Raw genomic sequence first — 27,307 nt, forward strand, 5'->3', positions numbered from 1 at the left:
CAATTTGTGCCACCCAACAGAGAGGGGTCAGGGGAAGGAGAAGGGAGGGAGGAGCAGAAGAGAAGGAAGGTGTGGAGAAAAAACAGTACTTTTCTCCCATTGTTACAGTACTTGCTTAGTTATACAAAGCATAGGAATCTTTACTGTTTTTCCCACTGGTAGTGCCTCTTATGAGGAGCACCTGAGGGAAGTGGGATTGTTTAGCCTAGGGAAAAAGAGGCTCAAAGAGGACCTTACTGCTCTCTGCAACTACCCGAAAGGAAGTGCTAGTGAGGTGGATGTCAGTCTTCTGTCCCAAGTAACAGGATGAGAAGAATTCACAGAATCATTAGGGTTGGAAAGGACCTCTGGAGATCATCCAGTCCAACCCCCCTGCCAAGGCAGGGTCACTTGGAGCAGGTGGCACAGGAGCATGTCCAGGTGGATTTGAAATATCATCAGAGAAGTAGACTCCACAACCTCCATGGGCAGCTTGCTCCAGGGCTCTGCCACCCTCAATGTGAAGAAATTCTTCCTCCATGTTGAAGCAGAACTTCTTGTGTTTAGTTTATGGCCATTGCTCCACATCCTGTCACTGGGCACTGCCAGAGAGTCTGGTCCTGTTCTCTGGGCACCCACCTTTGTGATATTTATGGGCGTTAATGAGATCCCCTTCAATCTTCTCTTCTCCATACTAAACAGGTCCAGCTTCCACAGTCCCTCCGCACATGGGAGGTGATCCAGATCCCCTCATCATCTTTGTGTCCCTCCTCTGCACCCTCTCCAGTAGCTCCTCGTCTTTCTTGTCCTATGGAGGCCAGAATTGAACACAGTATTCCAGATGTGGCCTCACCAGGGCTGCGTAAAGGGGCAGGATCACCTCCCCCAATCTACCAGATGCACTCCAGGATCCCATTTGGTGGTGTCAGCCACCAAATGTCCTCAAGTTGTGCCATGGAAGGCTTTGATTGGATATTGAGAAAAAGTTCTTCATAGAAGGGGTTATCAAGCATTGAAAAAGTCTGCTCAGAGAAGGGGCTGCTCCAGTCACCATCCCTGGAGGTATTTGAAAGATGTGCAGATGAGGCAGTTGGTAGCATGGTTTAGTGGTGGACTTGGCAGTGCTGGATTAGAGGTTGGACTTGATGATCTTAAGGGTCTTTTCCAGCCTAAGTAGTCCTTTGGTTCTGTACTGTATGGTATGCAGAACTTGATTCCAGTGGAGCTCAGTGGATGCCTTTGGACCATCCTAATTTCAGGCAGTAGGTAACGTGTATGCAAGTATTTCTGCTTCTTTTCCATTAATCTCTGGACTGAATTGCTAATTATAAGGTCTTGGGCTGCTGTATTTTGTTTTGCACATAGAGATACTATGAACATGCAGCTTAAAACATTGGGTTTATTCACCCTGATTTACTTCCTATTGCTTGAAGAATAAACAAGCATTTGTGCCCAGCCTTTAATGCTGATTTAAATGCAGATAGGCTGCAGTTTTTGTTACAATATTTCTGCCTCGATGGTAGCAGAGAGAGGAATTTTATTACATCAGCCAAACATGTGCTGGTAGGATCATTTTGTTGTTTTTCTTATCCATGTTGTTAGAAACAAGGGTGGCTCTATGGAGACAAATTTTACAGGTAATGGGCTTCTACTTACTGTTCCTTCATATGCAAATTTCCTAAAGGCAGAATAAATGTTTTCTTTTTGGTGTATAAATGGCTGGTTTACATGGCTGCAGGAAGTTTTTGCTTTAGATTGCTGTTGAGAAGAAAACCTGCTACCACAAACAGGGACCGTGATCCTGTTAAAAAAATTCAGTGGCTTTTTTAGCTAAATATGACAACCATGCTTAGGGTCACTATTGTCATTACTGAACATGTCCTGTTTGGGGCTACTTTGCTTCCTGCATGGCCTTACTGTGAAGATATACAGGCTCTCTCCTGTTCCAGTTTTGCTGGTTTCCTTCCCTCTTCCACACCACACCCTCCCACTCCCCATTATTTCAAAAGGTGAATAGAGCAAAGCACTCTTCCCCATTTTTGATGGTGGCTCATTGTTTCACTACTGGTTTGAATGCAATAACTTTCCTAGGAAGGCTTTTTTGCTTTGCTTGTTTGCTATGAATGCAAGAGCCACTCTCCAGAGCAGTGTTATTATTCCTGTGAATTTGTTGATGTCTGCATTCCAACCAAGCACACACTTGTCTCCTCAGATCCCAGATTATTTTCCATTTTTCTTTGTTTTTCTGTGTGTGTCCCTTCTCATCCTCTCACCTTTTTTTTTGTTTTCTAGGGGCTTCTTAGCAGAATTTTCTCTCCTGAATTTCATGGTTTAGTCATTTGCATGCAGTTTGGGACTTCAAGCTCAAATTTCAGTTCTGCTGTATTCCTAATGGGCTCTAACTAGTATCCTGTTTGTCCAATTAATGCAAATCAGTTTATTTAGGCCTTTTGAAAACAAAACAAAAACAAAACAAGAAAACCAGCATTCAAAGACGCTCAAGATACTTTACTACAGAAAACATCAAGAATTCAATTAGAAGTTGCTCTCCAAGATATTGAGTAAGCAAATAGACTGTTCTTAGTTTGAGTTTTTTAGCCAGTTGTTACCTGTCTTTGTGGTATTCTGATGCTGCATAGGTTAGTTTGTTCATAAGCTTCCGATAAAATGTTCCAGTTGATTCCTCCATTTCAGATAATTTTGCTGAGCTGCAAATGTTTCTGAGATGTTTCAGTTCTGCCAGCATATGTTCAAAACTAAAATGATGTTTCAGTATTTACTTTTCCTCGATGTGTTTTTTGGCTGCAGGTGTTTATAGCAGTATTGAGGTTTGCAGGATAATATGAGTTTGTTTATCTACTGTCTTGTCAACCAGCAGGTGTTAAGGGGTGTCATTCCCACCTCAAATATCCAGTTACAAAGTTCCAGGTTATCATAAATCTGACAAATTATAGGTTCCTGAAGTAATCTGCTGGGTTTATAATGTATTCATATCGGTTACACTGAAGAACAGAATTTCTGTTCCCTCAGTCCAAAACCTGTTAACTTACTAGGCATCATTTTTCTATAAATAAGTGTTTCAAAAATACATGTTGGTGAGCAATGTCTCTATTTTTGTCATGTTTTGTGTCTGCTCTAGCCAAGTTGGACTTTGCTTCTGCCTGTCAGGATTTTTGTGTTACACATATTTTTGTCTCTTCGGTTAGCATATTTTCTGTATAAAAAATGTCCTTTGCATTCCTTGAGTAGAGGAGGAATTGTATGTCCAGAGCTCGCTCAGACTTCATGGCTCTCAGAGCTGGATTGCCGGCTTTGAGACCACACTGGAACAGGTCATAGTGGAAAAAATGTCTCAATGGTATGATTGCACAAGCAGGGGCAAATGGTTTCTTGGAGCCTGGATGTCTATGAATGAGCCACCTGAAGGTGCTAATGCAGGTGTCTCCTTTCTAACATAATACCTGCATAGAGCCCTGTACTTTGATCTTCACTGTGACTGATGATTAGGGGTAATGAAACATGGCAAGATGGATTTATTTTCTGGAATGACCATTCCTCTTCTCATAAAGAAGAAAGGTTTCTTTTACACATGAAGAGTTTGTTTGGTCCTCAGCCCTGCACTGGAAATTATATTTCTGCCTTGCATGAATTATTGAAAACCTTTTTCTGGTGTAAATATTATCTTTTTTCTCCAAGCTAAGCAGATACCATGGAGCAAGTTTGAGATATGGAATTTTCTACCTTCTTTGATGGCTAGCAAACCTAAACCGGTTTTTGGAGATCAGATCTGTGTTTATATGCAGATGAGATGGTTCTAGACTTTGCATTGAAATTCATAGATGAAGGTGTGTAGAACCCAGCAGTCAAATATGGATTTCAGGTAGCCTTAGGGTTGGTTGGATGGTATTTCTTGGTCTTGTGAAGAGATGAAGGACCATCTGTTACAGATACCTCAAAGATGAGATTTTCTGCTCTTCCTAGCTGGATACAATATTCATTATGTGCCATTTGGCTTCTGAAAAGTGAAAATTACTCATTCAGTTCCCGTGATGTTTTTCAAAAGCTGCTTTTAAACAAGTGGTGGATTTAGCTATTCAAACGTTTACAACAGCAGATTTACCTTTTCGTTCTCAGGATTGTGTGTGATAGTTTGAGACAAAATAAGAATTCATCTTTCATTTTACTTGAAAAAGATGTAAAGTGTAGAAAGCCAGACACCTTAAATCCATGTCTCCAGTCTAAATAGCCTATGTTTGAGCTTTCTGGCAGTTTGCTTTTTCAGCATTTTCAATTCTTTAGCTTGGTTATCAGTTTATTACTGAGCTGAGAAAATGGAAGTCCTTAAGTCTTGTTAAAGGCTTCCTTAAAGAAAAACAGTACTGAGAATTGGGTTCATGGTGATGACAGATCATAATGAGTGCTAAATAAAGATGTAGGAAGTGGAATTATCATCATCCAGGCAAAAATCACATTCTAGATTCAGTGTGGACAGATTTGTTCCTTGTAGGAAAAGGTGGCATACGTTTGCTTCCTTCTTATCTTTACTCTCTGTAAAAGTAACTTGCAGTTCCTTTCTGTTTCATCAAGGTGTGAGTTTTGTACACCATCCCCAGATGTCTGTGGGCAATGACTGCAGTCACATCCTTTTGCCTCCATGCATGAATGGGTAGTCCTTCATGCCAGGTAACTCTTGTCCTGTACTATTGCTCTGAACAATGATGTTCAGAGTCTTCAGTCCCAAGGGCATTCTGGATTGTGGGACTCCACTCGAGGTGTTGGAAGTTGTCTGTGCTTTTCTTGCATGGAGATAGCAATGAAGAAAAGTGATGCAACTTCAGCTGCAGTTTGGAGAAGTACTACACAGTTTTCAGCTGGGGTAGGATTTAATACTTTGGTTTACAGGCTTTATTTTTTGGAGGTGGCAGAAGAAGTGTTTGTAGCTTGAAATTATTTTGTTATAGTAGTGCAAGTAATTTTGGGAAATGTGGTTATTAAAGCAGTAGAAAATGCAGTGACAGTTGTCTTCTAGATACAAGCTTTACATGGTAAGTCAGGGGAAAAAACAGGCTATTTGCAGAGGTCAAAAGCAGTACTTTATTTTCTTATTTGAACAAAATGAAGTCCAAAAAGTTGATATAACTAAAGATCATTTTCATTTAAGTTATTACTAAGTAAGAGTATGAGCAATATTAGTCTTTAGAAAGACAGCTCTCCTCCATCCCTGCAGCATAGATCAAAAGTATCACTGTTATTTAACTGTTGTCCTTTTACACTGAATATAAAACATTAACCTTCAGGAGGGAACAAACCACAGGAAATCTACTCTATCAGCACTTGCTATTATGTGTCATTATCATGAATAATTTGTGGGAAATCGAAGAAGAAGACTGATAGTCCATGTTTTATATCTTTATCTTTCTCAATAAACAGTTACTAAAGTTCTTCATATTTGTTGAAGCATTAGGAATTTTGGTTTTGCAGAGATTTCAAGGCATTAAGGTCAGATTGAGCATAAGAATAGCATTTCTAATATTGCAAATAACAGAGAAATTTTATCTTTAGCTGTCATCTGACTGGAGTTCAGAGAACAGGAAAAACATGTCCTGAATAAGGATAGCAAGGCTTTTTTGTTTGTTTGTTTGTTTCATAGAGGTGTTAAAGCAAAAAATAGCTGCATTGAATTTTCAGGTTTGGATACTACCCTGTGAACTGAGGCACCTCTGTAAGCAGCTCTTCAACCTATAGAAACAGACCAGTATTAGCTCTTCTGTTCATCTAAAAAAGTCAAGATTGTTTTTAGGTGGGAACATAAGGTTGCTTAAGGTAAATTTTGAATTTTTTCAAATTTTGCTATTTAGCAGAGGAGGAAAAAAGCCAAACCATACACACAAAAGTCATGACTTTGATATAACAGTGTGACCTTGCAAATCCTTGCCTGCGCACCTTCCTTAACTTCCTTAACGATACTTAGCAACGCTTAAAAGGTGGAGTGGGAGTTGGTGGTGTTTTCATGTTGGGGGTATTTCTTAATGAAATAGTTCCTGTTTCAGCCAGACATCTGGATATTTAACAAGAGGAAATCATACAAGAGTATGGGAATAGGCACTTTTATTACTGGGGCAGAATATGAGATTTACTTCAGGCTCTCTACCAGGCAACATTCCCCAAAGGCATGTGTGCCAGTTCAGTCTGTCAGGGAGAGCTCATGGCATCCTTTTCAGCAACACAGCTTGCTTGTGCATGATTTTCTTTGTGTGTGAGTAGTTGTTTTGTGTTTGGTGGCAGGACTGGTGGGGGGAAAGGGAATGGGAGGAAGTAGTTGTGTTCCTCGCTTCCCCTCCTACTGATGTTTTTGTCTACAAAGAGAATTTTTTATTCCTGCTCAGTTCTAAGCAAAAATGGATGTCTATCTAGCCAGTAACAGCTCTTTATTGTTTCCTTTGAAGGCCAAACAATGTCCTTTTGAATAGTGCATACTGGTGATCATCCTCAGAGTGTTAGTATTCACTACATGCATAGGGAACCTGAAATTCAGGAAAGAAGTAACAGACCTAGTGGGGAGGGAACTAGCAGGTGTGGAATTTACTGATCCTAATGGACTTCTGTGATTGATTGTAGAAAGAAGACTTACATTTAATTGTCCTGAGATAGTTGGGGTGGAGTTGTGTACTGGTGTCCCATTACAATCTGCAAAGAGAGAAGTTGATTCCTGTTTCACTGCTAAGCTGCTGATGTAATAACAATATAGTGCCTGCAGAAACAGGCACTTGTGACTGTAATTACTAAGCAGTTAATTACCTAGCTGCTTATTTAAATAACATCCTTTTGGAACTAGATGCAGGGCTCAGATTTATAATAGCTGTTGTGAAAATGAGTGTGTCTCATGCAGTTTCTGTCTACTTTTTTTTCTTCACAAATGTTTTGATAGCTGTAGTAGTATTACCCATGCATTATCATACCCTAACTCGTGTTAATGATTGTGTGTGTTGTGTTTTTCTTGTAGTGTCTGCCTTTGAGCTTTGTAAGTTGTTGGTATTTTCTGTAATGTAATTTATGATCATTTTTCCAACAGCTTGCACTAACAGTAGAAAACACTTTAAAATATTTTGAAGGGTAGAAATTAGCTCTTACACTAACTCCTGTGAAATTTCTGGAGAATGTCATGGGTTCATCTTGTAGGATTCCTGTATAAATTTAACAGTAAAGTGAAGAACCTTGGTGAATGGCTTTATATCAGAGCTGTTCAAATGGGTCAGCCTCACTTATGCTCATGGAGAAATGTGCAGCCATCTGACAGCCTGTGGAAGGAAACAAAGGGCAGTTTTTAAAGTGAGGATGCTTATGCTGTGCTTTCACTGCTTGCTTCATTTCTCCTTACATGGAGATTCTTCTGCTTCTACCACTAAGAGAAAACTGTCATGTTTGTTACAAGAGCAGTGATTTTATTGTGCATGTTTGTAATCTACTCATCAAGTGTCTTATTTTAGTCTTGGTCCATACAGAACGTGATGCTCTGCAACTGCCATTAATTCTCATTTTTAGCTCTAGTAGCAGAAGGTGGGTACAATGGCTGAAATGCTTCAACCCTCCTGATAAACTACATGCCTGTCATGGTGGGGCTGTGTCATAGAACTTCCACTTGCTTAGTTTGCTTTCTCAGAATAACTTCTAACTTCTTCCTCAGTTTAAAAAAGCCAAACACCCAACAGCTGGAATGTCCAACTCATAGATTCCCTCTGAAGAGTGTGCCTGCTGGGGGAAGAAACTCATCAGGGCTGTGTAGCAAAGAATGTGGGGTAGCAGTGGGATGTACGTGCCAGAAGAGGGAATGCGAGGCAGGGAAGAGACTCCCGTGCCGAGAACAGGTTTCTGTCCTTGCCACTTCCACAAAATTCTTCTTGAGGGTTTTGGAGCTGCCCTCTAATTGTGTCTGGGTGTACTGGGTGTTTAGCTCTGAGATCACAAGCTGAGAGGAGAAGGACATCAGCTGGTCTCTAAGGGACACAACGCAAGCAAGCAGAAAGATTCAAACATTGCAAGATTGAAGGATTAGCTGCTCTCCAAGGCATCTTCAAATAGATACCATATTATTAGACATCATCAATTTTAGCATAAGGGAGGATGTGTGTTCATTGTGTGGATATTGAGACTGTTGCAATGCCTGTGCTGTGGGGCAGATCTGTGAAAGGAACTTGGTTTATTAGTTGTGATGCATTCTGATCCCTGAGGAAATGCAGTACTGGGCGTGCAGAGCAGCCTTTCAGTCCAGGTTGTAGGAGTCAAGGTTTAGCGTGATGCTCTGAGGGATGAAGTAACAAAATACCAACCAGCTGCTCATGAAGCATCTGCTGAGAGAGGCAGGAGGCTCACTGGGGACTGTAGGAAGTGAGTGTGCAATTTAAGACTCTACTGCAATGCATGTGCAGAGCCAGGCCAAATTCAAGCTCCACAATCATTTATAAGACTGGTGTTCCCTAGCTTTTGGGTTTGCTTGTCTTAATTACTGTCATGTGATGTAAACAAGCAGTTGTGAGCAGGTGAAGTAGCTGTTACTGAAAATACTGGAATCTTTTCATTTTTGACATTAAGGGGTCTGCCAGGTCTTGATGCTGAATTCAACTCACATGTGATGGTCGGGACTGACTGAGGATTAATAGTGCAGATGCTTTCACTTAGAGTAGAAGCAGCCTTTTTTCTCTATACTTTTTGTTTATAGTGAAAGGTTTAGGTGTACTGCTTTCTCTTCTGCAGGCCTAATTCTAAATGAAGAAAAGAGCAGTCAAAATATTTGTACAGGACAAAGTAGCAATATAACTGTTCTTTCACTTCTCCTTTTCATATATCTAAGATTTGGGCCTAATGCTGAAGGTCCCAGAGCTGACAGCTCTCTTCCCATAGACAATCTGTGCTGTGATAACCAGACAAAATATCACCAGTTTTGGGCAGGCAAAAATAAATCACAGAAATTCTTTCAGCTTTTATGTACAATATATTTCAGATGACATTGCCTGGAGCCCACACTAGCCTTTTTTCTAACAAGAGAGAAACACAGGAATAATTCCAGAAATAGTATCTATTTTGGAATTCTGTTACTTCTGGGAAAAAAAAAATTGGTATTACATCCCCTCCCTTCTCCTCTTCTTGTAGTGAGGAGTAGACAGGAGGGACCATGACTGTGTGGAGGAAGTGAGGACTATTGTAATGGTTCTCTGCATTTGTCTCCCTTGGGGTTAACTGCCCCAGTGGAGTTAAACAGATCAAAACTGCCATTCCAGTAGGCTCCTTTACACTAGGAAAATAGTGTGTAACATTTCTTTGGACTTCTCTGACTGTACAAACCTTGTCAGATCTATAATTACAAGTGTGTGGCTGAACCAGTGTAAATTTCTGGTTTAGGTGTGTGGTTAGGCTGAACAAAGTAGTAGAATTTAAAAGAAAAATTGGCCACATGAGCAAAAGTCCACAGCAGTCATGGATTTCATGACAACATGAATTTTGGGTGGGTATATAAATTCTCAATATTTTGTGAATCATAAAAAGAAATCTAAAATATTGTTTTCAAAAGATTTATTAAAAAGAAGATGCAGACTTTTTCCTGCTGCTTAGGCAGTGAAGGTTTGGGTCTTTAAGCTCAGATATGGTATTCTATTAGTTTACCTGCTACAGCAAGAGAAGCATCCTCAAACTGAGGAGTTTTGGAAAAGCTATGGGTTGCTGGAGGAAACTGTGTTTTATTTTTAACTGCGTGATTAATGCTGATTCAAAGTCTTACTTATGTTATTTCTTAGGGATGATATGCTAAAAGACAGCACTCAGTTCTATCTAATTTTTCCTCAGTTGTGAAAAGCCAGTGCACATTTCCAGCATGGACTTACAGTTGCTGGCTTGTAACTTAGCTTAGCTTTTTTGCTGACTTCTCATTTTCTCATTTTATGAATTATGAAAATAATGGTGCTAAAATGTTCATTAGCTTTAGTTCCTAATGTTTTACTGTGCGTTAATAAAATACTTCATGAATACGTTTTCTGAACGTGTTCCAGAAAGGTATCTCTTTCTTGGGTTAGAGAGACAATATTTTTCTTTCATTAATGTTTCTTATGTGTAGTTAATTTCCTTCACTTTTACAAGCATAGCTCTAGTTTGTTTCTGATGTTGTTTTCCTGGTTTTAGCACCGAGCTACAGTCTTTCATCACACCTTAATCTTTGGGTTGGAGTTCTTCAGTAACATCTGCTTTCCCTTCATTGCTCTAATTACAGCACCTTTGGAATCATCACTTCTCCTTTTATTAATCGACCCTTTGTGGTAACCTCTCTTTTTGATAGTTTAAATAATTAAGCTCTTTAAGTTTCTTGCTGCAAGGCATTTTCTACTCTTGAATAATTTTTACAGCTGTTACTGACCTTTGGTTTTTTGGCTGCATTTAAGCAGTGAGATGTAGGCATTGCAATTCTGTGGAGTATTTAATTGCTGGTGGTCTTTATATATGGAGCAGAAACTTTTCCATGTATTCCCCTTACCCCTTCCCTAACATGAACGTGGTTGTGAGGTTAGTCCCTTTTGCTGCAGTGTCTGATTGGTTACATCTCTTTAGGGATTTACCTGTTCTGACCCTCACATCTCTCGTGCAATGTCCTGCCTGACAGACTTAGTTGCACAGTTGGAAGACTTGGTCCATGTTGTTTTGAAGAGTGAGGTGTTATTGTGCAGAGCCAGTAGCTGAGGGGTGAGATGAACATTAGCTCCACTGGACAGCTTTGTCTCTTTGCACAGGAAAGTCAGGAAAAAAAATCTATGCTTGTCTCTGTATGATAAAGCTGATGTCTGAGAGAGTTAGAAGGTCTTGTTTGATTAGATTTTAAAGTACTGTTTTTATTCTAGAATGAATTTGAGAATATTTTGCATTATGGAGATAACACTGTTGTAAATGCCATGGGATGTGCACCAAAGGATCGTAAAACTCATCCATTAAAAAGTACCAAAGCATTTTGCAGTGTTCAAAGCCTGGCCAGCAATGCTTTCTGCTGGACAATATCAGATGTTTTGCTCTTTCAGGTTGTTGGCTTTAAATTCTCCTAATCAATGCCAAGCATGTAAAATTAGCTAATGCTCTTAACTCCAGTGTGGTACTTGCTGTCAGAGAGGGTGCTACATATTTGAAGGCTTTGATGGAGTCTCAGTCTCTTGTACTCAGCATGTTCCTTTTCCTTTCTGAGCAGGATACAAGGGAGCCTCCCGAAGTCAGCCAAGATGAATATGGTGAAGAGGATCATGGGCCGGCCCCGGCAGGAGGAGTGCAGCCCCCAGGACAACGCGCTGGGCCTGATGCATCTGCGGCGCCTCTTCACAGAGCTCTGTCATCCTCCACGGCACATGACCCAGAAAGAGCAGGAAGAAAAACTTTACATGATGTTACCTGTGTTCAACAGGGTAAGCCGGGCAATTTGCAAGAAGTGTTTTCTTTGTTTGAATTGTTTGCTCATGTTTTGTATTCCCAAGACCTTTTGGTTCTAGCACAACAGCTTTTCTCCCACTGACATCCTTTCAATTTTTCTCTTATCCTCACACAGTTTTGTGTTAGGGGATAAACTTACCTTTGGAGATTTCCTTTTCTTATCACTTTTTCTCAAGTGTAATCCACAGATGCATATAGACTGACAGCTTTTCTGCAGTGCTCACTGCTGTTATAGTCATCTGATTTCCAACCTAAACTTTGCGAGCAACTTTATACCCACTATTTTTGTGTGACAGCACTGTCCTTGAGTCTAAGTAGCTCTTCTCCCTTCTTTGCATTTATTGAACTGATGCATATTTAGAGATAGCAATCATAATATGTCCTGTCAACTTGGTTTTTCTAGGCTACATGAGCTGAACAATTTTAATTTCTCATATGATATATTCTCTATGTTCTTATCACCCTTGTAAACCTTTTTCTATGTATTGAGTCTGAATCTCCCTTCATGAACAAGAGAGATTTTGAACAAGCAATCTGTAGGGAATGTATAATAGCCACTTTTACTGTGGCATTCATATTGCACTACTCTCTTGTACTTAGGCACTGAGATTTTGTTTTGAGGCAGGCACTGAGATTTTGTTTTGAGGCAGAACTATGGCAACTGTCACTGGAATTAATAGGAACTAAATCCTCCTGATGTCTTACATCAGTCAGTTACCCTGCAGGTTATTGTGAATAATAATTTTGGTGGTAGTTCTAGGGTCGTGAAGGACCAGTAGGTACACATCTAGCTTTCTGTTTTTTTCCCCACTGTGTGCTCCTACTCTCTACTTCTTGGGTGATAGATTTGTGCTTGTATATGTTACCTCAGAGAACTGGAATAATCCAAAAACTAAAAGGATGTTTTGTTGAAAGTATGGCTTATGAAGGTGTTAGACACTGAGCTGCTTGCATGCTTGTGCTGGTTTTGCTGGGATGGAGTTAATTTTCTTTATAGTGGCTAGGGTGGGCTGTGTTTTGGATTTGTGCTGGAAATAATGCTGACAATATGAGGATGATTTAGTTATTGCTGACCAGCACTTACTTAGAGGCAAGGCCTTTCTGCTCCTCACCCCACTCCACCAATGAAGAGGCTGGGAGTGCAAATGGAGCTGGGAGGAGACTCAGTGACCCCAGCTGACCCAGTGGATGTCCCTCACATACGATGTCAGGCTCAGCGTAAAAAACAGGGGCAAGAAGGAGAGGGAGGTGAAGGGGATGTTCAAAGTGATTTGTCTTCCCAAGTCACTGTTACCCATGATGGGGCTCTGCAGTCCTGGAGAAGGCTGGGCATGCTTGCCCATGGAAAGCAGAATGAATTCCTTTTTTGCTTTGCTTGCTTGCATGGCTTTTGCTTTCCCTTTTAAAGTGTCTTTACCTCAGCTCATGAGTTTTCTACCTTTTACCTTGCTGTTTCTCTGCCCTATTCCATCTGAGAGCAATGGGCCAGTGTGGTGCAAGTTGAGGTTAAACTACAGCAATGCTGTGTAGAAAAATTAATCCTAGTCAAGACATGGCATTACTAGGATTTTCAATCTAGTAGGTAGTGTGCTTTAGTGGATGGATCACTTGAATGCCATTCTGTTGCCCTAGGTCTTATTTCTGCTGGTAACCTGTTGTGTGAGTTTGGGAGAAGTAAGCTCAGTTCATACGCCTCCTCTTTAATTTATCTTAGATTATATGCCTTTTAGTTATGGACTTTCTTGGTTTGTTTTTACAAATTAACACGGTATAATCTTAATCTTGCCTTGAGCCCATGAAGATTATTTTGATGCAGTTACGCTTAGAAATCTCCCTCTGGTGGTGGCAGGAGGCTGATGCTTCTGGAAAGCAGAATGCCCCCACTCGAGCTTCTTCAGCACTTAACTCTGATGTGCAGGTGGAGAAGAATTTTTTCTTAACCTTTGTGGTAACTACTGGCAGAAGCATTATATCTATAAAAATTGCAGTGGTGATATTATTGGGTTTAAGTAAAACTAGTGTAGCAATGCATGTATAGCAGCCTAGAGAAAGACTTTGATTAGACTTCTGAGGTGAAAAAAAAATCTAAGTTTTAATTTCTCCATTTTTTCTGCATTTTCTCTTTTTTGTTTTCTTTCTTAATACACATCCCTCTCCCTTTATACCACTTGCTGGCTTTGTCCTAATTCTCAGCTTCTCCTCTGCATTCTGCTGAAGCCCAGTTCAAGTTCCTTCATGTCTTTGCACCATATGTTCTAACTGTCCCTTATTCAGCTCATGTGCTGAAGCATTCTGAAAACTCAATCAGTAGCTAAATCAGTAGCTAAACTAAATCAATCAATTATTGAAAATCGGCTCTTGTCTAAATAATCTCAGGTACCATTTATATTCTTGAACAGATTGATGGTTTCTGTGATTTTTATTTGTATGAATGCATCTTGTCTACGCTTTTCCTCAGTTTTCCCCTTTTTTGGAGTAGCTTTTCCTTTCCCAGGTTCCCCATGTCTCTTTTCGATTCTTTGCAGAATCCATCTAGTTTTGTTTAGGGGCTCTTTTCTCTGAGTCCTAGCAACTCTTTTGTACCCTTCTTTACTGAAGTGAACTTGGTGCTGAAGGCACATTCTTGCTTGTTTGCCAGATATTTTGTTTTTCAGTACTACTTCTGGCAGTTTTCTTCCTCTTTCCTCATTTCCCTGACTCCACACCCCCCTCCCCCCAGTTTCCTTGTTTAGTTTTAACATCACTGTCCTCAAGCTCTACCTGCTTTGAGCTTGTGAGCTTCTTGGAGCTGTCCTTCGTGCCACAAATACAGGCTCTTGCCAGATGTTGTCATCTCAATTTTCAGTCTCTAAAATCTGGATCATAGCTTGACATATTGAGGAAAGCAGGCATTGTTTCTGCTCTTTCACTTCCTTTCTGATAGACCTTGATAACTATTTTTAGTCATTGATTAACTGGGATAGTGTAAGCCAAACCAAACTGATTTTTCCTGATCAGTCAGATCTCATCCTGTCTCTGCTATAGGGGGATTTTTTTCCCTTGCATTTCATATAAAGGCATTCTTGTTTTCCTCTATTCAAGAGGCTGAGCAGTTGTGATGCCATCTATTTCTACTTTTGCAGTTTACCTCTTTAGATTCCTGGTTAATGCCACCTTCTTCTTTTGATGTTCACATACAGGGTCTACTGTGGCTTCCACAGCTTATCTAGTTTTATGTCTTCTGGAGTGTCAACTCTTGTTGATACAGCTTGTTTTAGAACAATCCTGCTAGCTTAGTAATGCTGCAGGTCACAGCAAGACAAGCTCTGATTGGAATAAAAAATGGTGCAAGAAAAAATCTCATTTTCTAAAGAGTCTTGGAAGAGATTTTCAGTGGCAGATATGGTAAATCTTGGTTTACTCTAAAATTCTGACACAGTTTTTTTCTGAGAAGGGACACTTTTGCTGTCAGGAAACACTAAAACATTATTAGAAGTTCCTTTCTAAAGTTTTTCTTGTTTCTCAAATATAATCCTTAGGTGCAGAAGTTTTACATGATAACTTTGTTCAAATTCAGGCTCTGAATCCATCCATCAGTTACTTTCCATGCTTATCTTTATTCTGTCGAAGAGTTTGAAGTGTGATAGGGTACTTTTTCTGTTACTGCATTAAGCAAATATTATGATGGTATATTATAAAAGCATTTTCTGTTACAAGACTGGGATGTTTGTGTTAGGAGGAGAAACTCAAACAAATTGTGAAGCTCATATTAAAACTTCTGTGCCATCCTTTTACGTGTACTCCAGAATGTCTCCTGTACCAGAGTGGTGAGTTGTTGGAAGTGGGAACTGCATGTGTGTGGCTGGAATCTGTGTGTGTGTGTGCACACAAAATGCAGTGGGGAGTCCTGGGAGAAGTATTATTTTTGCTGCATGCAGAGATCTAGAGTGAGGAAGGTAACTCTGCTTCCCAGAGGCATCCAAGTGGCCAGTAGCTGGCAGCCAATTAAATAACCAGGGTATCCAGGAGCTCTTGAGGCTTTCTTGCTTAGCCATGGGGTTGAATTTTTTCCTTTCCTCAGAGGTAACTTAAGTTTTGTGGGAAACACAGCTTTGTTTCCTTTTTATTTTTTTATTTTGAGGATTATTAATCAGTAAATTCAGTAGAGCTAAAGCATTCTTAAGTTTGGTTTATAGACAGAGCATGTCTCAAACCTGCTGTGAATAAAACCATCTTGCTGGTTCTGGTAAGCAGTGGGTTTACAGACCATTTGTTTTTCTTCATTGTTCAGGGAGGCTTATGGAATGATGAATCACATAGTAATGAAAAGCTAAATTGGTGCATAATTAACAAAAGATTGGCCCCGTGGAAGAGTACTCAAAAGGCTCCTTTCAGAGTTCAGTGAGTTTGTGGAAGCACTGCTCTACCAGCGTGGTGGTAGTGCTTGTGCACTATGTGAGAAAAATGGATGGAATGATGAAGAGGCTGGTTTTGAATAGTGGGACATTGTTACATTATCTTGAAAGAACCTTGCTTTTCCATATTAAAATGTGATTTACTGCTAAAATGTGTAACATCCTGTTCCTGTTTTTTACTACCACTTTTAGTCTAAGGGTGTATAAATATCCAGTGGAGATGCTTATACTACATAGTGCAAACTTGGTTATGGGCAACTAATTAAAATCCACTTGACCTCAGATAATCTTTTACCTAAACTTTGAGTTCTCTGTGTTTCCTGGTAACTGCTGACAAATCTGAGCAAGTCCAGGACAGGTAACAGGGCCAGTAGTTTTTCCTCTTCGCTTGGTCTGGGTGAAAGAACTTTAAACAATTAGTGGTAACAGGACGCTAATATGCATTCTGGTCTAGATAATCTTGCTTATGTTATGTGAGCATGCAAACCTCAAGGTCCTCTTCCCTTCTTACAGCTTTGTGGAAGTTAGGGGCTCGTGGATGAATTGGGAGCTGATGCAGACAACGGCAAAAGGAGTTCTTGTGAAATATTTAGGGAAACTTTGATTGTCTGTACTAGGCATGTTGTGTAGTCTGTTATTCAAATGAAGGGTGTTTTTCTTGGTCTGCAGAAAACAGTTGTCTGCCTGTAATGTCTGGTCTTCCATTAGCTTGCTTTAATAATAATGGTGGTTAATCTTTCCAGTATGAGAAATACTTATGCCTTTGGTGAAAATTACTTTTATTTTGAGGAAATTGAGTGTTCCATTTCAGTGTTGTATTTCTGGCTACATTTCATCATGACTTTGCAGTGCAAGTAGACAGGAGAAATATTTTTGGCTGTTTTGTGATGTGCCAGAGCAACTGATACTAAGGGAGGTAAGAAGTCAAACTTTGAGAGAGGTTATTCTTTCCTTCTGCCTTTTAAGTCTTCTTCAGTGACTTAGGAGTTCCAAGGTTAGCTGGCACCACAATTACCTTGCATCCCTGTTGACTGTAATCATGGATTTCACTGGATGTTCCTGGACTTGAGAATGACTTCAGCCAAGTATGTCAGCAGTTCAGCTGTAATAGGATAACTGGGTCACCCAGAGAGAGGAGGCAGGGTTGAAGCAGCTGTTGAGTTCAAATCAACTGTACTGTTGTAGAACACATCCTCCTTCTGGGAGGCCAGCATAACCTGTTGAACATAGGTTTTGCTAGAAAAATACTGACACCTTTTATGCTCATCAGGGACACTACTGAAGGCTACATAGATATCTATAAGGGAGAAAAATTTAAACAAGCAGAGACTGTTCAGGCTATTCTGTTTCTTCAGCACTAACACAAGTGATGATACCATAACTGGGATTGCATGCTTTGTTTGACAATGAATACTGTGGGTTTATTGTAATAATTTTAGTGCAAATTTTACATTGGAAATGTGGATAAAGACTGCACATTTTTGTGCAGTCTTCTATGAAGAGTAAATTACTGCAGCAACTAGCTAATCCATTTTGAGATTGTGTTCCACAGCTTAGTGTAATACCACAGAGTTAACACATTTTTCCCTGTTATATGTGATCTAATACATTATTTAATAACAAAATCAATGCTTAATCATGAAGAATAAGTTACTAGAATTAAGTGGCAATTTATTAAAAAAAAAGCCTGCTGTTGTGTTCAGGAGGATGTCAGAAGAGGAGAGTAAGTCCTTGGGATATCAGCAGCATGGGAGACTTCCTGGTATTGTCAGTTTATTGAGGAAGGACATAACAGGGCAGTTCTAATTCTTAGTCCTTTTAAAATGCTTTACACATGTAATTATATTTAGTAGATAGTAAAGGAGTTGATTTTAAAAACAGAAGTCCTGATGGAGAATTTGGTCTGGTACCTGTTCTTTACCCCATTAAGTGCAATCTCAGTCTTTTGGGGCTCTGCAGGGTTTTCATCTTGCAAGGAAACTTACAGCTCTCTTTTCCCCTCCATTCATCAGATTTTACCTCCCTGAATGAGGTCTGAATTCCAACCCTGAACATATCTTAGAGCATGCACTGTGCAAACCAGTGCTGTGATGAATACTGCAGCATGTAAAGGAAAACTCGTAATCTCCATAGGAATGCTTCTTCACAAAGGAACATGGTAGTTTGTAGTGATCCTTGTAAACGTAATTATTTTAACGCGTCCATTTTTCTCTTGGTTTAGGTGTTTGGAAATGCTCCTCCAAGTACAATGACAGAGAAATTTTCTGACCTCCTGCAGTTTACTACTCAAGTGTCACGATTGATGGTGACTGAAATTCGACGGAGAGCATCAAATAAGTCCACAGGTATTGCATGGGGCACAAGGGTGGCCTTTTCCACATCTGTGCGTCATGATTTTCAGATCAGTCAGAATTCTAAGAGCTGCCATTCACAGCAGCTGTGCAGGCTCAGAAACTGAATTTTTAGCAATGAAAATGTGTTGTCTTTTGTTCCTTTGGACTGAGAGAGAGAGGAGGAGGAGGAAGAGGTTAGAGGTTTCCTCCCTGGGTTACGGAGAAAGCTGAGTTCCACAAAATTTCAGCAGATGAGAGAGAGAAGTGTGAACTCAGTTGCATGACCTACTAGGAGGAGGAGGCCAAGAACATGCATGTGAACAGCTGCTGTATCTTGCCTGAGGTGCCTGTTGGTGGTGTGTTGTGTCACTTGGATATGTTAACATTCCAAAACTATGCATTTTAAATTAGCTGCTGGCCAGGAAGCTAATAATATGTGAAAGTACAGCAAGTCCCACATTCAAACCAACAATGCCAGTCCTAGAAAAATGTCAATGGACTCCTCTTCTTCTCTGATTATTAAATCAGTCAGGGTGTGATTTGGTTCTGTTGACCCCTGAATGTATCAGATGATGTTGTATTGGCAGTTGCATAACTGAGGACAGTGCACCAAAAGGGTGCTTTCATTAGCTTTCCTTTTAGACTTCCTTTTCTGAAGAGGAATGCTTCCAAGAAGTATCAAGTCTTTGCCTACTAGATAATTTTAAGATCTGTGCTGTGTTCTCAGTTTGGATTTGGTGGTAAATGAGGACTGGAAAAGGCTCTGAAAATTATTGTGCAGGAAGTCAGGAGTCACAAACTGTGCCAATTACAATATATTTCCATTTAAAGTAGAGTGACTAACAGTGAAGCAGTGAAACATTCCAGATGGCTAAACAGATATCATAGACAAAACCTGTTCTCTATGGGTAAACAAGCGCAAAACGTCTTTTCTTTGAGTATTAGGGGGAAATAAGTGTCCAACAGCCGTGCTGGCAGAACGGAGGTGTTTGCTTGACCTTTTTTCCCAGGGAACATCTGTTCTGCCTGCTAGTCAGTTGGATTCTGCAGGGAATAACCATTTTTGTGTGTTACTTCAGCTATATCTCTGCTTATTGCTCCAAGATAATCCAGTTCTTAAAACCTCACAAGTCAGAGGTAGATTTTTGTTGATGGTGCTGGTTTGGGGTATTTTTCTCGTTTTCCACCCCACTTGGAAACTTGTCCACAATGACTAAAAAGACAGTTTGGTGCTCTTCTAAGCTTTAATGTAATGAATACCGATGTTTCTGTTAAAAAAGGAAGCAGTCATTTTTCCTCTGTTATCAGGATTGCTGTTACTCTGGTCAGTAAAACCTTTTTTAGACCTCAAGAAAGCCTGATGGGTCCGTGTTGTGCAGTTGCATTGTGACTCTCTTGGTGGGACTAGTGGGGTGCAGTTCCCTCTTCAGAAATAACCAATTAACATGCTGTTAAAACTCAGTTTGTAGACTTCTGTGTTAAAATTATTAGAGCTAGATACACATTTCCTGTGATGCTGATTTAAAAAAAATTAGAAATTATTGGCTTTTTAGAATATGTTTTATGTTAAAACTTACATACTTTGTCTGTGGATTGTGAAGACTCTTGCATAATTTTTTTTAGAACTTCCATTCTTTTTGTGTCTCAAACAAAACAATATAACATGTCTTAATAGTTGCTGACAGGTAGTTATATTTCCTAGTATGTTTTTAAAAGTAAAAAACTTCAGTAACAACAACATGCAGGAAATGTCTCTGGTAATATATAAGTGCAAATTCCTCATGGTGTGAAGTGCTCCATGTAAGTCAACAAAATAGCTGAGCCTGTGCTAGAGACAAGCTTTCCATACAGTCAAAAGTCAGCTTTTGATAGTTAATGTTGGGTAAGAAATTTTGCAAGGACTTGACTTCTGTAAATGTGTTGGCAGTATTTTACAGTGGGGAATGTGGTATGGTTAAATCTTGCCTGTCATTATGTTGTGGTTGTTTGGGGATTTGGGGTTTTTTTGGTATTGTTTTTGTTTGTTTGTTTGTGGGGTTTTTGTTTTTTCTTTGCTTTTTCTTTTTTTTCTCCCTACTCCATCTGATAATGGAACACAGGGCAATTATTTTCATCAGGCCTTTGAATATTTATGCTAATAGCTATGTGAGTAATGCCTGCAATGGTGGAGGCATATCTCAGTTATTCTTGGCAGACTGTAGTAGTTTTCTCAGAACAGTGTTTTGTGATTCAGTAGTAACTGTGCCAGCACCCTGTCTTGAGTGGTCTCTGAACATTGCCATTGTACTTGTGTGTTCAGCTGCATTTCAACTGCCTTATTTCTCTGGTAGGGATAGTAAGAAAAATTAAGCAGTTACATCTGAATTAAATTATCTTGCAGGTTTCAGTCTTTGATGTACAACAGGGATGATTTTCTGATGACAGCAGTAACTGTTCATGAGGATTAGTGAATAGTTTCCCTTGCCATGGACTGTCTGTCTGTTTAGAAGATGGTGGGGTCATGGGTGAGATAGCTTTATATACTTGAGATTTTTAGCTGCCACATTTGTCACAAATAAGTCAAATTTTGTGTCTGAATTGATCAAAAAGTTGTGTTAGTGCTATGTAAAATAGATGTTCAAACATCTGTTTCTAGTATAGTCTCAGTTCTGAGATGAACTTTTCCTTTGGGAGCAAGTGCATCTGGCTCAGAGCTGAAAAAGACTTCTGAGAAACAGGACAGGCACAGCTGGGACAGGCCATAACCTGGTGTTATTGGCACCAGGCTCTAACCAACACCTCTCTTTCACTCTAAACAGCTTCACATATTTCATCAGTTGAGGGTGTGCAAACCTGTGATTTGGTGGTTATTGGTTATTATTTGTGGCAGTGATTACTCCATTTTTACTGAAATGGGTTTCTAACTCAGTCCTCTCCATTGTCTCCCTCTCGAGCACACGAAATGACATCTGGTCAGGGCCTATTATTTAATGCATTAACATTTATCCCAGGGAGATTCAGAATGATTCCCTAAGTGATGGGCAGTCCTGCTACCTGGAAAGTCATCCTATAGACAGAATATGAATAAGTGGTTATGAGGACAGGTGAAACTGAAGAAGGGTAGAAAACTGAACCATGAGAAAGCAAAGTGGTACATCACAGGTCTGGAACTTTTTAACCTGCCTCCTTTCACAGTTTCAAAAGTTTGTTTGGTTTTTTGGTGATTTTATTTGTCTAGCTATTGTACATTACTGCTTTGTGCACCTTCTAAGTTCAGTTAAGTTGTGTCTCTGTTAATTTCAGTCAGTTTTTCATTTTATATTTACAACGTTTCCTGTTTGTGTTTGTTAAAGTATTTACTGTTGAATGCTGAATTTATTTTTACTGTACTGCTAGGCTGTTCAGGTAATCCTTCCTACCTCCAGCACTGTCAGTTGTTGTTTACCGCTGTAGTGGTTTTTATCTTTTTTAAAAGGTTATTTTTGGGGGGAATGAAGGGTGGGTTGGGGTTTTTTTCAGTTTGGATTTTTTTTCACCCTTCTTTTTAGTTTTTAGGGAGTTTTTTTCTTGATTTGTTTGGTTTTGAGGGGTTTGGGTTTTTTTTCATTTTTTTTTAGTCTGTGGGTTTTTTTGGGGGGAGGGGTTCTGCCCCCAGTTTCTTTCTTTTCCTCTTAATTTCACAGATTTACTCAAACTGTTTCACCACCAAAAATGCTTCTAACCTCCTCAGGCATTTTTTTAGCAGATCTGCTGAAAGACTATTATTATCTCATCATCAAACCATTTTGGGAGATCAAGTTGATAAACATTCCTCATCATTGCAGAAAACCACATCAGTGGTTGGTATTTGGCCTCTGAGAATGCCTACCTTTATTCTTCTTAAAGATACATTAATCTGCAAACTCTGGTGGGTTTTTTGGGTTTTTTTGGTGGTTTTTTTCCTTTTTTTAGTTAATCTCTCTCACATCAGCAGAACTAATTTTATGTTTATCCTCAATTCACAGAAGTTAGTATAATTTAAGTGCATCTTGCATTTGGGTGAATTACAGATGATAATTGAAGGGATCTTCTTGTGCTACTAAGGTGCCACTCAGGCTCCTCCCCTAATGAAGTCTGAAGTTTTCCTGATAGGGAGGATCTTTGTCAATAAAATAAGTGCACTTAAGGGCTGCTTTCAGACTTTTTTAGGTATGGTAACTTTTCTTCTGCTGAGAGTAGACTGTTGGAAATGATTTCACATGCTGTGCTGGGATTGCACATCTTGGGTTTTTTCTTTGCATATAAATGTTTTTCCTCTTCTGTGAGGGACTTTGCTTTACAAGGTGATTTTGGTTTGTGTTTATAGAAATTGCTCTGAAAGGGAAAAATAAGTGTCCCGTCAGCTACTATTCATTAAAAGCCAGTTCTGATCAACAGCTCCTGTATCTTATTACTTTTGGTTGACTTTGTTTGCTTGTGGTGCTTTCTACCATATCTTATGCAAGGCAAGTATAGTACAATATAGAGCCTTTCCAAGAGATCCTAGAAAGCCTGTTCTTCTATCATCTGCGTTAGTGAGGCTAAAAGCTGGCACAGTTGAGATGTTTTATCTTCGGATGAGCAGCCCTCCATTTCTGCACACTGCAAAGGCATCAGCCACTTCATGTCTGCCACATGTGATGACAGCCCAACTCTGCTCCCGATGATGGATGGCAGAATTTGTGCCATCACATTTTCATTTGGGTTGATGCTTGTCTCTTACTATCTAGGTAGTTGGAATTATTTGTATTCTGTAACTTTAGGTACCTAATTGTGTCTTCAGGCATTTCCCAAAAGAAGAGACAGAGACTTCTAGAAGGCTCTGTTAGAGAAGGGATCCCTGACTTCAGCTTGACCTTCACCACCCCGACACACCCATCCATACCTTTCCCTGCACCTCCCACCCTTGGCACATACACAGATTTTTTTTTTCACTGATATTCCCTCCAGAATAAGCTGTACAGAAGTCTGATTATGCTATTATATGCTGTTTATGGTTCTAGATCATCTAATTAAAAGCTTCTTGTACTAAATTTGCCCTTAGTACTATTGCTATAGGCAACAACTTTGCTTACAGTGCTTGTAGCACTGATTTTTGCTACCCATCTGAATTACTTTAATCCCACTGCTTGCTGCCTTTTTGGTTTTCTGAAGTCCAGGATGCAGTGCACCTCTTACACGTGAAAAAAATGTTGTTGTTTGATTCTACCAAGAGTCTATTCCATATATAATGAATATATATAAATCCATGCTGGAAAATCTGACTCCTGTGTATTAACCATGTAACCACATAATCATGGTCATACTCACGTGTACATGCTTGCACCATTGTCACGATAGGTATATTTACATATTATTTAATAGGTTTTTCTGTTTGCCTTTTTGCTGGTTTTACTAGTTAGTTTTAGTAGTTTTAGTTTTACTGAATTGGCTTTCTTCTGCAGCAGAAGCTGAAGGGCTAAGGACATCTGAGTGGGGCACACAGAAGATGTTCTACTAAATGATGACTTGGGCACTTCAAAAACAGGGGAAAGGTACAAGGAATAAATTAAGACTAGTGCTGATGATAGAAGTTAATCTTAAATGATAGTGCTATCAAATTTGCTCAGAGCAGATGACAAGAGAACGTGTTCCAGCACTTAAAATGCTGTCTGTGTTTTAGGTAGTGCTTAATTAAGAGTGACAGTTTTGAAACTGCTATTTATAGTGTTCAACTGCTATGCCAGGATGCCAGCAGCATGACAGCTTTTTCAGAAGCATGGCCTTAACCCTTGAGTCTTGCTTTCTAAGATGACTGAATGAGCCCTTATTCCATTGGTGGCTTTGGAGACTGTGCCCAAAGGAGGCTGTGCACACCCTGTTTGGTGTGCACAGACAGTCCCTTGGAGGTAGAGACTGATTGCCCAGCTCTGTCTGTGGTGGGATAGAAAGACAATAGACCTAAAAAAATCAAACCTTATGCTGTGCTGGTGAGGCACTGTCCTTGTAGCAGCAGTGCCTGCTTTAGACATGCTTGGCTCATGAGGAAAACTGAGGAAAAATAGCTTTTGTCAGGAATTCTGGCATTTTGCCTGTGCCTTTAGTGTAGGAAATGCAACTGTGTCATAGCTGTTGTGCTTTCTAAGTTGGCCTGTTCATACACCCAACCATCTCACCAGTGCTTTGCACTGGTAGTTTCAGGTCAGCATGCTGGGAAATCTTACTTGTCCTTGTTTGTGTGAGTTTTATAAATTGTCTTACTTTTCACCTTGGTATCTCAAACTTTATTTCAGTCTCATGGAGGGAAGTGGTAGGGACCTCTCCTTACTTTAGCACCAGAATTGGAAAAGCCAGTGGTTTGTACAAAAGTCTGTTATGGGAAAAAGTCTGCCAGACAAAAACATGAGAGAGGAGCTGTTGAACAAATGAACCAAATTTGCACAGCTTACAGTGTGATGCTTCAGAAAGTGATCTTCTCACTGTAATTGATACACAAGTTTGATAAGTATTTTGCCACATGAAATGTGCTGCCTTTCAAATAAACTTCCCAGGTACATGTTGGGGAATCTTAACAACAGATGAAGCAAACAACCCAATAGTTAAATAGGATTTTTCTTCAGTTGCAGATTTATTCCTCCATTAGTAATTCCTTTGTAATTTCTTTTTTATGTGATATTATTCACCTTCCTTTTCTGTCCTAGTTGACACTAAAAGCACAGGAGGTGATTGATACACAGTTATTAATGAAAAATGTTTTTAGATGTCTCTTAAAGGTAATGGGCAGACATCACAACTGGCATTATAGACTTCTTACATAAGTGTGTATTCATGCAGCAGTGATATAGGGTTGCATTTTCTCTTGATTCATTTATTGAGGCTGATAACTTGTTTACTAGGCTATTTGTCTTTGGCTCTGACTGATACGGAATAGCATCCAGAAGTGATTCTCATTCATTAGAATTATCTGTAAGCTGTTACTGTTTTCATTCTCAAAAGATGTAGGATGGAGATGTGGTAATTGCTGATCATACATCTACTTTTTTTCCTATTTTTTCCCCTTTTGTCTTTCAGCACTTCTTCCCTAAAATCCCCATTATCCTCCATACTGTTGTTTCAGTGCAGTGCTTTTTTTCCAGAAATTTCAGTTGTTTCCACGGAGGTCACTAACTGATGTCTAGGAAAAGTATATTGTGTATTGATAGAGCAAAACTAGTCAAACAGACGTCACTGCAGGTTACTGAAATCTGTCTGCTGGTCAAAGGATGGTGTGCGACCAAAGAATGTACTTTTTGCCACCTCGCCAGTGTCAAAGCCAAGTGTGTGTGTTTCGAAGATTGGAATGTGTCTGGAAGGCATAGGCCTAAACCTAGTCCTTTTTTAAGTAGTGCTGTAAAGGTGAATTTATGCTCAGTGCTTGGGGCTGCTGAGAGGATATGTTCCCTTCTGCAGACTAACAGAATGAATTCTTACTTTTTTTTTTCATTTTTACTGCCTCCTACAGAGGCTGCAAGTCGTGCCATAGTCCAGTTTCTGGAGGTCAATCAAAGTGAAGAAGCAAGTAGAGGTTGGATGCTGCTCACCACAATCAATTTACTAGCTTCATCAGGACAGGTTAGTCTGAAACAGCAAAGCTGAAAATAAATTATGGAGTGGAACAAAAGCAATAATAAAATGAACTGCATGAACACTCTCCAAAAGATATAACTATATTCTGCTTTTCTGTGTTAAGATCCTCTTTCTCTTATATTGCCACAGGACTTATGCTTTAGCTCCTTGTGGTTTCAGTTGCCTGAAAAAAGAGTGGTTTTGAGACTTTAATTTATAATGTTCTTCTGAATAATGCATGCAACTTTTATTGCTGCCCAAAGGCTTCTCTTGCATACTGCTGCTTAGTGCCCCATGAGATGCATGACACACAGAGCACCTAAATAGTTCAGACCTTGAACTTTGCACACCTCATAGGAGGAGGGCCACAGCAGTTGCAAAAAGCAAGGCCAGCAGCAATGATGAATGGGGGTGGTAGTGAATCATTCCTGCCTCTGCTTCTGCTGCTGCCCTCCATTCAGAGAGCTCTCTCTGGCAGTATACTGGGCAGCTGTGTGGTTTGTTATTTCTGCTCTAATCTGCATTTGTAATTCAGCATATCATCTTATCTCTGTTTTAGTATGTCACCAGCCTCCACACCAATTTGTCTTTTCTTCCCACTGATGCTTTCATATTTTCTTCTGCCTTGCTTCTTAAAGCTCCTTACACCTTCTTGCCAAGTGAGAGCATAAATTGAAATGTCCTCCTCCCACTCCCATTTTTCCTACTACAAAGAATTGATAGCTGATAAAGGCTTGGCTGAAGGTCTTGTAATTAACTTGTTAACTTCTGTTGGCAGAGACTGACAGGTTTTGTTTCTGTCCCGTGCATTGACTGCTCTGAACTGTGGCTGTGAGGTGCTGTTGTCATGTAACTAAATCATCCTATTTTTAAAATTACTGTTTGGATAGGCACTCAAGAATAGATGGTGAATGTGTACTGCTGTGTCAACGCCTCACCAAAGGTGTGAGAAAGAAAAACCAGCATTTCAATCAACTGCATTATTATTGATGTTTGGAATATATAATATGCTGAACTGGTATTTTTTGCTGTGTTTTCTTCTTCCTCAGAAAACTGTGGACTGCATGACTACAATGTCTGTGCCTTCCACACTTGTTAAATGTCTATATCTGTTTTTTGACCTTCCACACGTGCCTGAGGTAGTTGGAGGAGCACAGAATGAACTACCTCTCGCAGAGCGCCGAGCGCTACTACAGAAAGTCTTTGTACAGGTAAGAAAGGTAAAATAGGTCAGGGAATTTGCAAGAGGAATGTGACTACTTCATGTGAGCAAAGTAGAAACTTTTCACGTGAGCCAGGTTTTACTCTTCCTTGATTCTTAAAAAACTGATAGCTAAGAGGAAGGTGGATTTTTCTGCAAGCTCAGTTGAGGTTAAATTCCCACTCCTCCTCTTGCTTTTGTCTTTGACAAATACCTCCTGCACAGAAATCTGTGCAGCTCTTCTGCAGAGGTATTTAAAAGGAGCAACATGTGGACTACTATTCTGATTTCATCTGACTGGTCCTAGTACTTGTTATCTTTGGCTGTTACTGATTGAAATAGATGTAGTAAAAAAACGTTAGTAT

At 39.7% G+C, this 27,307-nt stretch overlaps 1 protein-coding gene across 9 annotated transcripts in view; it reads left to right on the forward strand.

Moving 5' to 3' along the window:
• WDFY3 (WD repeat and FYVE domain containing 3) overlaps positions 1-27,307 on the forward strand; it is a 151,377-nt gene that overhangs the window by 39,172 nt on the left and 84,898 nt on the right. For all 9 annotated transcript variants that reach the window (XM_039698437.1, XM_039698439.1, XM_039698430.1 and 6 more), the window contains 4 exons: positions 11,198-11,408; positions 18,049-18,172; positions 25,638-25,747; positions 26,791-26,952. In XM_039698437.1, coding sequence (XP_039554371.1) covers positions 11,229-11,408; positions 18,049-18,172; positions 25,638-25,747; positions 26,791-26,952 — 576 coding nt within the window. In that variant the 5' untranslated portion in view covers positions 11,198-11,228. The remainder of the gene's footprint in view (positions 1-11,197; positions 11,409-18,048; positions 18,173-25,637; positions 25,748-26,790; positions 26,953-27,307) is intronic.

Source organism: Passer montanus, unplaced genomic scaffold (assembly GCF_014805655.1).
Source record: "Passer montanus isolate IOZ18808 unplaced genomic scaffold, ASM1480565v1 scaffold125, whole genome shotgun sequence".
Classification (NCBI taxonomy): Eukaryota; Metazoa; Chordata; class Aves; order Passeriformes; family Passeridae; genus Passer; species Passer montanus.